Below are 12,174 nucleotides of genomic sequence, written 5' to 3'. Positions count from 1 at the left end.
GCGCTTGAACAAACCCTAGATCTGGGTGAGTCTGAGACCAGCTCCTCCTCTGACGTCGAGGGTCATGCTCGGGGGCGTCGTATGTCAGCACGTGGCGACGCTGCTGCCTTCCCTGCTCGAGCGCTGGTGCACCACGGCGGGCTCAGACTCGACTCAGGAGTTGGGTGCTCCATGCTCAGTGCTATCAGGATGGTGCCAGGGGATGGTGCCGCCGCTGTCCCCTTCCTCTACCCTGGCGCGAGCAAACCACGAGCCCCCCTAAATTAAGATTATAGATCCGCCACTGCCAGCGGAAATGAAGCAAGCTTATATACTGCTGTGATGACTAATAATTGAATTGTAGTGAAATGAAGCTTATATATTGAGATTTACGAAGTCACTGTAGCAATCTCACTGTTGATAGCACATCGCGTATCACTGAAAGAATTGAGCTAGTTAATTTCAAGAAAAAATACATAAAATAAGGACCAGTCATGCACCTTATTATTACTACCGTACATAGATCATTACAAATCAAACTATTCCATCCATTGCGTAATTGAACAGCTTGACGCCGAATCAATGACGGGAAAAAAATACTTCGACTTAAAGCTGCCAATATTTTACAGAAAAAAAATAGTTCCGGAATACAAGGAATACAACAGCTGATCATAAGCTGCCATGATTTTACAGAAAAAAAATAGTTCCGGAATACAAGGAATACAACAGCTGATCATGGGCTGTGTTTAGTTCCCTCGAAATCTACTGTAGCAGTGTGGAAAAAACACTATAGCACACTGTAGTACGTTTTGTTTGTTTGTAGTAGATATTGTCCTACCATGACCTAACTAGGCTCAAAAGATTCGTCTCGCAGCGTACATCAAAACTATGCAATTAGTTTTTTTATTTATCTACATTTAATACTTCATGCATGAGTCATTTACTACATTTAATATTTCGATGTGATGGAGATGTGATGTTTTTGTGGGGTTTTTGAGGAAACGAAACAGGGCCCATATAGAGAAGTACAAGTACACATGGATCCACTCTGGGAGCGCTCTACCAAACATTATCGGCCCACCGGTCTGCCCAGTGTCCAACCACGCAATGCCCATGGCGGCGCCCCCAGCGGCGGCGGCGCCGCCCCTCCCCGACGAGCTCCTCGAGGACATCTTCATCCGCCTCGAAGCCGCGGAAGACCTCGCCCGCGCCGCCGAAGCCTGCACCACCTTCCGCCGCGTCGTCTCCGACCTCCGCTTCCGATCTCTCCACCCCCCCCCCCCCCCCCCCCCGCCCGTCCTCGGGTTCCTCGGCAGCTCTGACCACGGGGAAGGAAGATTCTACCCGGCCCAGCCGCCAGCGCCTTCGCGCAGGCCGCCGACTTCACCTTCTCCTTCCTCCCCGACCCCAGCCGCTGGCGCGTCCGCGACGCCCGCGACGGTCGGATCCTCCTCGCCCGGAATGGCTCCTCCGAGGGTCTTGTGGTCTACGACCCCTTGCACCGCCAGTACGTCCAGATTCCCCCCATCCCCGCCGACCTAACGGCGTTCGCGGTGCCCTCGGGCTGTGTGCCTGGCAGTCTACCCTTGGGGATCTACCACGAGCCCTTCCTCGCACCAGCTGGCTGGGAGGAGGAATCGTCACTTCGGGTGTTCTGCAATGTGCTGTCCAAAACCAAGATTGTGACCTTCGTCTTCTCTTCAGTCACCCTACAATGGCAAGCCATCGCATCTTTTGGCATTGTTCAGTCCCATGGTTGGGTGAGATTGATGAGATTCCCTTCGTTTATGAAGCGCCACTGCGCGCACGGCTGCTTCTACTGGACAGAGTATAGTGAGGAGGCTATGCTCGTGCTAGACACGCTTGAGATGAAATTCTCCATAGTTGGCCTCCCGCCCGGAAACTTTAGGCGATACAAAAGCATTGTGGAGGCCGCTGAAGGCAGGCTTGGTTTGCTAACTCTTGCTCATTGTGAGCTCCGCCTCTATACCAAGCCTAGGCGAGACAGTGGTGCTGGCGCAGAAGAGTGGTGGTACGATGGTATAATTCCCTTGTCCAACTGTTACTGGTCCATCTCAAGTGGAGGTGCACCCGAGGGGTATGTACTCCTACGAGGGATGACACGAGACCAGCACCACTCAAGGAAATCTCCTGGGGGAATACCAGATGTGCAGTATTTCACATTGCAGATCAAGACAATGCTGTTGGAGAGGTTGTGTGTGTTGAAATTCGAAGCTAGCGTTGATTTCCTGTATGCAAGCTTCCCACCACCATTGTCACCTCCAAGTATATGAAATGGTATGAAACTTCGCTTGTCTTTCTTCACTCGTTTGATACTAATTTATTTTGGTTGTGTGATGTGTGGTGTGCCATCCTATACTTATTCCAGAATTGCATTCTGTTCTTTCAATCCAATTATATTTTTTATGCTACTTTTTTGAGAAGTTAGTTGAACTGTCAAAGTAGGGAACAAAGTAATATCACTCATTTCTAGTGTATGACCATTTTTCACTACAAATTTCAGGTTAATAGCATCAGCTTTCCCTATCATTGTATAGCTTAGTTTTTCTGTTGAACAAGATAAGAGGGAATGAGAGTACCTTAGTGAGTTAGTGACCATAGCCTTGCCTATCTAGAAGTAAATCTCTGGAGAGTTTCACTGTACATGAACTCATATTTGTCAGTGATGTCTGGTGTGTAATCAACATACCACCTTTTTGCTATTTTGCCTTCGGCTGAAGGTTCCTGAACTTGGCATGTACTGTATATGAACTTGGCATCTATCCTTCTGTAATTTTTATTGTGCTCTGTAGGCTCTAGGCTTGTGCTTGCTTTTGTTGTGTAGTGTTACGAAACGCGTATTAATGTCTTTGTCTGAAGAGTGGATTTAATTTGTCAGTCACAACTAGCACGTCCTTAACCCTACATATCTCTGCTCATAAATTTTAGATTTACGTTGTGAAAAAACAATAATGTTTCATGTGCACAGTGATTTCGTGTTGGACAGTTTGGGAATACATAATTCTGTCTTATTTTGATAGAACTCCTGATGATTCTAACATTGCAATCTCTTGACAGGACGGCGCTCATAATGGGAGCTGAAGCGCTGAAGAATACAGCTTTATCTTTACATCCGCAAGAGCCCCTGATGGAGGACACGGGAATGGTGTTGCTGAATTGATGAAGCAAGAACATGGGGGGGGGGGGGGGGGGGGGGGATTACCCCCGATCAAGTTGGGGGAGAATGAAAATCATCTACTTCTTCTCTGTTAGTCTAAAGTCCTAGTTGCCAGCTTTTTGGCTTACAGCCCTCTGTGCTGTTGTACGAGAGTAGACTCTCAGGTGGTGGCTTAAATGTTTCCTCTTCATCAGTGTGACGGTGTAATCTTCGTTCCCAATCAACGCACTGATCAAGATCAAGGCGACAGGGGCAACTTTGCTTCAAGGCGACGGCCGCTGCTCCTGGATATGCATATCTGTAGTTTGATCAGCTGTTCGTTGCTCGTGTTTCTGCAGACTGAAAGTCTTGTAATTTGTTACCCTTGCTGTTCCGTTGGTGCAAGACCTCCCTCATGCCCGTATGTGCTGCACCCTGCAGCTCAGCTGCCCCAGATGTATGCTGTTAAAGTTTGTGATCGTGGAGATTTGCCCGGTGCGATCCCCAGTATCCGTGGTGTATACTGTCAGAAGCTTGTAATTTGTAGTCGTGCAGATTTGCCAGTGTTTGGCAGAATGGTGAGCGTTTCAAGTTTCAGCCCGGTTGCTACGACGAGGGGTGGATGGCGAAATGAATGAAATCATGCCACCACGTAGTACTGTTTGGCCGAGGGAAATTGAGTGAGGAGGAAACCAAATTCAGTCGATTTTGAGGACCGGAGTCCTGAGGCAAAACACAAAGAACTGACTGAAAACTACGTACGATGGCCGTCACTCATCTCTGCTCCAGGTGAACAGCACGCGCTGTGGTTCGGATCATGGCCGTCGCCTCGTGCCACTGCAACAAGACCGTCAACAAAGATAGATCTGACGAACATCGGGTAAAAAGAACAACTGAAAAACAATTGTTCTCCACCCACAAGAGCAAGATCTGACAGAACGGACATAAAATTGACCGACGACTTGACGAGGTTGAGAAAAATTACTCGAGCAATGGTTAGGAATTACGTTTTTTTTAAAAAAAGAGGAAAACTCCATTTTTGAGAGTAAAAAAGGAAAACCCCATTTGATGTAACGAACTGACGTGTTGTGGACCATGTCTAAGCCCAATACGGCCCAAATGCAGAGCCAAGTCGTGCAAAAAGCACACGCGCATGGTTTGGGCACGGAACGGAAGAAGAATCCTGACGGCCTGGCACTGCCACGCTGGACTGCAGATATCGGTCGACACCGCCACGTCGGCGAGCCAGGTCACGGGCCCGCGCCACCTCGTCCTTGCCGCGGCCTGCCTCCCGTGTAGCGCTCCACCGCACTGGGCCCACTCTGCCGCGAACCGGGCGGGCGGCCCCAGAGGCCCAGACGCCTACCGCCGCACCAGGCCCGGCCCGGCTAACGGCCGCGATGCGCCCCTCCCTCACGTGCCCGAGTCCCCCGCCCGGGACGCGACGCGACGCGACGGGACGGGACTCGTGGGTCCGGTCAACGTCAGAGGACTGGAGACGGAGCTGCGCTCCTGCCTGGGCCTGGGCCTCTGACCGGTGGGGCCACTGATGCGGCACGACGTAAAGCTGCCACTGCTTGCCGTTATCGACTGTGTGTTTAGATCCGTAAAATGGTGGTAAAAAGGGTTATATCGGATACTGTAGCACAACACAATGTAACACTTTTTGTTTGTGGTAATTGTTATCCTACTATGATCTAACTAGACTCAAAAAATTCGTCTCGTCGTGTACATCAAAATTATACAATTAGTTTTTTTATTTACTTACATTTAATACTCCATGCATGAGATAAAAGATTTGATGTGATAGGTGAATAGTAAAGTTTGGAGAGAGAAATTTTGGAACTAAACACAGCATCAGAGGAATAAAAAAAGTGGGGGTGTGTTTAGTTCGTGAAAAGTTTGCTAAAAAATTGTCATAGCACATTTCGGTTTTATTTGACAACTATTGTCCAACCATAGAGTAATTAGTCTCAAAAGATTTGTCTCGTCATTTACAACCAAACTGTACAATTAATTATATTTTTTAAATATATTTAATACTCCATACATATATATGTATGTATCGTAAAATTCGATGTGATTTGCGTCATTTAAAAATTTTAGAAAATTTTTGTGGAACTAAACAAACCAAAAAAACACCATCACATCACGCGATCGCATCACCGTCAGATCTCGTCGACGAGAATTTTCTTTCCGACAGAAAACAAGCCGGAGGTCATAACGACCTTGCTTTGGTCGCTTTTGAGCCTGACCTTTTGCGCCCTTGACCCGTTTGGATGGATGCATTCTGCAACCACCACCGTTTCTTTTTAGCTGGAGCCTTTTGTTTTGGTCCTCCAATTCGGATCATGTTTGAAATTTTTTATGACGGGGAGGTTTGGTCTGATGATCTGAATATCTGATACTCTAGTAATCTAATGGGCTTAGCATATGGGTGCTGCGTGGTGATACGGGGGGGCGGGGGGGGGGGGGGATCAGCGAGGGAGATCCGTGCCGTCCAACCGGCAAGCATGAAGCAACGGGAGCAAAGAAGAACATGTGCGTCGGATTGGAAGATCATGCAAAGGCCAAGGACTGTGTGCGGAACAAAGGTCAGCTTGGCCATGCTGGGCTCGTTTGATTTTTTTAAGCTGTTGTCACATCGAATATTTGAATGTCAATTCAAATATTCAGATGCCAGTTTAATATAAAATCAATTACATAAGTTATAATTAGGGCTCTAGGCGAATCTATTGAGTATGATTAATGCACCATTAGTAGACGGTTACTATATCAATTATTGGTCAAATTATGAACTAATTAGCTTAATAGATTTATCTTGTGATTAAGTCACGACTTATGAAATTAATTTTGTAATAAATCTATATTTAATACTTCTAATTTATGTGTAAACATACAGTGTGACGAGACTTATGACTTAAATTGAAAAATGAACAAACAAAACCAAGCCCGAAACTAAACGAAAAAAAACATGATGGAACATGTGCATTTCACATCGGAAGATCGTATGAAGCGAATAGCCAAAGGATGAGGGGTCGATGATGGATGAAAGAACGAGCGGCTTGGACAAGCTAAACAAAACCTTGAGAGTGATTAGTTGGAAATATTTAGAACCCCCCCCCCAAAATTTGGTTTTGAACATTTTTTCATATCTTGAATTAATTAGCTCTTTCCAAACATTTTTTACTTCAGATATAATGGTATTTTATCTTTGTAGGCCAACAAGAAATTCGCACCTTAATAAGCTAATAAAACATTACCTTTTCTATAAGAAATAAAAAAATATGGTGCTTGGAAGAGATTGAATGGAAGGTCATTTTTTGTGAAAAGAGGTGTCATCCTCTACCCCAATGTGAAAATTCAAATGGTAGACCATTATCAAAAAGTATTCAGCACTACTTTAAAAACAATATTCTCAACTGTCGAAATAAGAAAGATGCTGACCCATAAATACTGCTCAAACGGTAGAGTAAAACCCACCCCTAATGAAATGGAAGTCAAAGGCAACACATGAAAGTACACAGCATCAAGCACTACCTGATGCTCAAAAAAAAAAACATCAAGCACGACCTCTAGTAGTACCATCAAAATAAAATCCAGATATTTGACAATAACAAGGCAATGATCACGCACGCGTCTCATTCAACAGCAATCACCGTCCACCCCCACACCAGCGGCGCCCAACCCAACCCAACCCCCGGCCGTCCCAAACAAAAACCACGGCGGCGCCCCCTCCGAGACGCCGTCACCACACGCACGCCGCCGCAACGGTCCGCACCAGACCACCACCACCACCACCTTTCCAAGTTCCAACCCTTCTCCTTCTCTCCTCTGTCTTGTTCGTTGCCGCCAAGGAGGGAGAAGGAGGGAGCGGGGCGTAGCAGGGAGCCGTACCGAGTACTGACGCGCGCGCGACTCTCGAGATGGCTTCAGCCGCGGCCGCGTCGCGCCCACCGGCGCCGCCACCGCCACCGCCTCCGCAGCCGCCGGCGCCGGCGGCGGTACAGTGGCTGGGGCCGCGGGTGTCGTTCAGCCTCGAGGACGCGGGCGGAGGAGCAGGGGGGAGGGAGGCGGCTGTGGCGGTGGCAACGGCGGGAGGGAAGGCCGGGCCCAGCGCCGGTGCAGATTTCGAGTTCCTCCTCGGCGGGTGCGCGGCCGCGTCCATGCTCCCCGCCGACGAGCTCTTCTCCGGGGGCAAGCTCGTCCCGCTTCGCATCCCCGCGCCGCCGCCGGAGGAGGAAGCGGCGGTGGGGGCGGCGGCGGCGCAGTCGACGGCTCTGCCACCGAAGCACGCACAGGCGCCGGTCTCGGCGTCGGTGGCGGCGCAGCAGCCGGAGGAGGCGAAGGGCGTGGCGGTGGTCGGCGGCGAGGAGCCCAAGATCCCGGCGCGGAGGTGGCGGGATCTCCTCCGGCTACGCAAGCAGCAGGCGTCGTCGGGGTCGGGGTCGGCGGCGGCGAGTGCGTCGTCGGAGCCGAGGCCGCTGCGCCGGTTGCTCCGCCGAGGGCCGAAGCCGCCGGAGCCGGAGCCGTCCCTCAGCCTGCCGCTCCTCCGCGAGGCCGGCCCCGACGAGCCGGACAAGACCGCCGAGAAGGCAACGCCAGCCCCCGCGCCGGCGCCGATCTCGACAAATCAAACGCCGGCGGCACCACCGCCGTCCCAGCAGCAACAGAACCTGCCTCCCAAGATCCGCCTCTCCCCATCTCAGCAGGCGGCGGCGGCGGCGCCCCCTCCCCCGCCGCCTCCGCCGCCGCCCCCTCCGGCTGCCGTCGCGGCCGACAGCCCGCGCCTGAACGCGGCCGGCAAGGTGGTGTTCAACGGGCTGGGGCGGAGCTCCAGCAGCCCGAGCAGCCTCGCCGGCGGGCGGCGCGGGCACCGCGCAGGGGGCGCCATGGAGCGGTCCTACTCGGCGCACGTCCGCGTGGCGCCCGTGCTCAACGTGCCCGTCTACTCCCTCCGTGGCTCCCGCAAGTCGGTCTCCGTGTTCGGCATCGACCGCCTCTTCTCCCCGGCCGCCGCCGCCTCCTCGTCGGGAGCCCCCTCCGCCGCCGGCGGGGCCAAGAAGAACAAGGCCGCGAAGAAGGACGTGCCCGCCGCCGCCGCTCCTCAGTAACATCTTGTTACCACGGCCATTGACGAGCTCGCTGTTCCGTCGAAATCAACCTGGTGCTTGATGATCTAGCGACGCGTGATCAGGGGGTTAGCGAGGGTGTTTCTTGCGGACAAAACGGGTGGTTAATCTGGCGTGTAAATACAGGCGCGAGTGTTGAGGCCCAGATCTTTAACCGTAAACATAAAAAATGTCACATCAAATATTTTAACACATGCATGAAATACTAAATAAAATTTATTTATAAATTTTTTTACATGGATGGTCTGAAAATCGCGAGACGAATCTAATAAGTCTACTTAATTCATGATTTGCGACAGTGATACTACAGTAACCACCCATTAATTATGAATTAATTAGTATCATTAGATTCGTCTCGCGATTTACAACCCATCTTTGAAAAAAATTTATAAATAGACTTCATTTAGTACTTCAAATTAATAAAATTACTTTGCAAAATTTTTACATATAAAAATCTAAACAAGCCCTGAATCGGATGATAAGCCCTGAATCGGATGATAATCAGCGAGTGAACGAACGGGCAAGTGAGCTTTTTGCCGGTTTTTTTTTTACTTTTACAGCCTGTTTGCATTTGTGTCTGATGATGAACTCGTTGCATCGGAATTTGTGAACTACGCTCGTGCTGGGAAAAGCCGGGGATGGAGGAGACGGCTTTGTGCTTTAGGCTGTGTTTAGATACCACCACTCCTTCAAATTTTCCAAACTTTTCATCACATCGAAATCACATCAAATTATTAAATATAGCAAATGACTCATACATGGAGTACTAAATGTAGATAAATAAAAAAACTAATTGCATAGTTTTGATGTACGTTACGAGACGAATATTTTGAGCCCAGTTAGGTCATGATAGGACAATATTTACCATAAACAAACGAAAAATACTACAATGTACTATAGAACATTTTTTTAGCGCTACAGTGTTTTTTCATGGGAACTAAACACAGCCTTAGACGAAAAAACTCCACGTAGCGTTAGAATTGTCCGTATTACTGATTATCTTACTAGTTTGGAAAGTAGGCCGTGTCAGATGGTTGTAGAATTCAGCCCATGTTTAAATCACACCCCATAAACCCAAAACATCACATCGAATATTTTGATATATGCATGGAGTACTAAATAAAATCTATTTACAAAATTTTTTACATAGATGAGCTGTAAATCGCGAGACGAATCTAATGAGCCTACTTAATCCATGATTTGCAACAGTGATGCTACAGTAACCATCCGCTAACCATTGATTAATCATGAATTAATTAGCATCATTAGATTCGTCTCGCGATTTACAACCCATTTTGTAAAAAAAATTTATAAATAGATTTTATTTAATACTTCAAATTAATAAGATTCCAACGCAAAAAAATTTGCGCGTGGAACTAAACACGGCCTCAAATCAGCCGTTAGTGTGAAATTTGCAAGAAGAGACGGTTGGAGAATTCAGATCAGTACTAGTAGTAGTACTCATATATTTTACCGTACGCGTCTGGCGAGTGGTGAATCGTGTTGCAGAGTGCCAGAGTTACGAATACCATGAGTTCCCCATGCTGCTTGCTGAGAGAAAACGAAAAGAAAAGAGAAACTGCCAATGGCCCATGGATCATGGGTGATCATGGATGGCCGGAGGCAGACAGGTCGGGACGGCAGGCGCACCAGCGTGCATGCCCGGATCCGGGGCAGGCGAGGCGATGTGAGGTGAGGCCCCCGGCGCCCCGTCGCGGCGGTGGTCCACCCGGTGGACGGGCGGCAACCGCAGCTGCGCCTGCGAAACTGCATTGACCCACTCGTCGCCGGAACCATTCATCATCCGCGCTGGAAGCATGTGCCCGGGCTGACCGCCCGACCTCACCTCGCCCGATTCGCCATGATTAAAAGCTGCTCGCTGGCCAAGGACCTTCCCCGCAGGACGTTCGCCGGAACGGCATTGCCAGAAAGGAGCGGAGGAGGAGGAGAAGGAAAAAAAAAGATCATTCATTTCCTCACATGGCTCGGCTCGCCCTGTGGGTGGCTGTGGGTGTGGGAAGGTGGAGCAACGTGAGCGGCGACGTGAGGGCACGCCCGGCGGAGAGACAGCCGGCCGCGGCCACATGGCGCGAGCACACCGCGGAGGATCGGAAGGGAGACGGGACGAGGGGGGCATGCCGGCCATGTGTGGTGCGTGCGTGCCGCGCCGCGCCGCACCTACCACGGCGGAAGCTGGCCTGCTGCCGCCAGATCCATCTGCCACCAGCCCACCGCCGCGTCGGCGGCCACGCGACACGGGTCGGGCGCCAACCGATTCGCCGCTGCCTTGCCGCGCGCCATTGCCGACGTGCCAACCTAAACTCCCCCATTCTTCCTCAACCTCGAGCCATGGCGGCGGCGACCTTCCCGGATTACTGGCAGCCGACGGCTCTCCCAATTCACGCACATGCACCGAACGAGTCGCTGTAGTTTTTTTTTTTTGGTCCCCTTCCCGACTGAATAATAATTGAGACTTAGCTTGTCAGCCTGAGGCCCGGCTCTCATACCTCATGGCTGCTATGCTAGCTAGCACTGTCGAGCGAGCGACAGTCAATGGCGCCACTGTTCGCCGCTGCCAGCTGCGGATCTGGCCACTCATGGCGGCGGGCTCGCGGGCCCGCCTGCCAGCGGGCCCGTCAGCGTTACTGTCCAGCTGTTTTGGTTGGCAAGGCCCACCCGGGTGGTGGGCTGCACGCACCACCACTGTGCTGGGCTAGGGCTACTGCGTCAACACGAGGAGGAGGAGGAGCGCCCACTCGGCGGCCACTCGTTGCACTTGCAGGGCCAAAAAGTAAAAAGGAGAAAAGTTCAGAGTCTTTAGCGGTCGTCGTCTTGGTGATGATTGCTGCTATGAAGGTGTGTTCAATCATTAGAGAGAGATATAGAATCATATATATCAACTGCTCTATCATAATTCATATCCCATCGTCTAAGCTGTAAGCAAAGATTTTGTTGTGCTGGCAACCAATAATAGTGTTTTTCTCTCGTACCAAATCAGCACCGGCCACTAGCCAGCCAGCAGTTCTTTTCTCTTATAGTAAATCAGCCCAGCCACCGGCCACAGCCAGCCGAATAGAGTGAAAATCTGATGAATCTTTTTTTTAAAAAAAAACTGGTGAGCATCTCCTATCAGCGCTGCTGGTCTTTTCGGATGAGCTGGATCATTGCATCATCGACTCCTGCAGGCGCCCATATCGTCGTTGCAATAATTCCTTGGGGTGGACCCACGAGAGGCCCGAGGCCTTCCCCACCAGCCCCGTCAGCAAACCAGATTTCCTCTCACATAAGGCCCATGGTCTTCACAAGGCCCATATCCTTCAATCAGCCCATCTATTAAATTGCTCTTTGCTTCTTCTTTCCTTTTTTTTAACTCTTCAATGATCATTTTTTTTCCTTTCTTCCAGAAATAGTCAGATTTGATACACTAGTTGTCTATTTCAATCCATCTCAAAAAAGAAGTCTTTTCTTTCAAAGAAAAATGATCTCCCATTCTACTCCCTCCGTTCGGAAATGATCTACATATTTTGACTAGAGAAAGTCATTCGAAGTAAAGTTTGACTTTTATTAATCACTCAGAATATAATGTCAATTACGAATAACTCAATGTCATCTCAAAACCTCTTTGAATACATATGTATTGACATAAATTTTATAAACTAATTATACATATAATTTAACTAATTATTAGTCAAAGTTTATAAAGTTTGACTTTTCCTAGTCAAAATACGTAGATCATTTCCGAACGGAGGGAGTAATAACCAAAGAGAGAGAGAGAGAGAGAGAGAGAGAGAGGACAGTGGTCATCCGAGCCGACCAAAGGCGCCGTTTCCATCTGCGAATTCGATGGTACAGTGAACCCGGAAGGGCCAATCTGGGGCCTCCATCTGCCTGGTCCATTGCACATCC

General features: G+C 49.7%; 1 protein-coding gene and 1 long non-coding RNA gene across 2 annotated transcripts; both read left to right on the top strand.

Annotated features, from left to right (window-relative positions):
- Positions 1-1,307: 1,307 nt before the first annotated feature.
- On the top strand, positions 1,308-3,646 carry LOC120700101. Its single transcript, XR_005685785.1, has 2 exons — positions 1,308-2,277; positions 3,058-3,646. It is a non-coding gene; the product is annotated as an uncharacterized LOC120700101 (long non-coding RNA).
- A 3,031-nt stretch (positions 3,647-6,677) lies between these two features.
- Positions 6,678-8,495, top strand: LOC120700100 (forkhead box protein D1-like). The gene has a single exon (XM_039984281.1). It carries the CDS (start codon positions 7,063-7,065, stop codon positions 8,248-8,250), a length of 1,188 nt encoding a protein of 395 aa, XP_039840215.1. The 5' UTR covers positions 6,678-7,062; the 3' UTR covers positions 8,251-8,495.
- Positions 8,496-12,174: the final 3,679 nt, after the last annotated feature.

The sequence above is a fragment of the Panicum virgatum genome, chromosome 3K, assembly GCF_016808335.1.
Source record: "Panicum virgatum strain AP13 chromosome 3K, P.virgatum_v5, whole genome shotgun sequence".
Classification (NCBI taxonomy): Eukaryota; Viridiplantae; Streptophyta; class Magnoliopsida; order Poales; family Poaceae; genus Panicum; species Panicum virgatum.
This window is presented reverse-complemented; position numbering and strand designations above follow the sequence as displayed.

Coding starts and splice junctions, on each gene's coding strand:
- LOC120700100 (XM_039984281.1), top strand. CDS start 7,063: ATGGCTTCAGCCGCGGCCGCGTCGCGCCCACCGGCGCCGCCACCGCCA.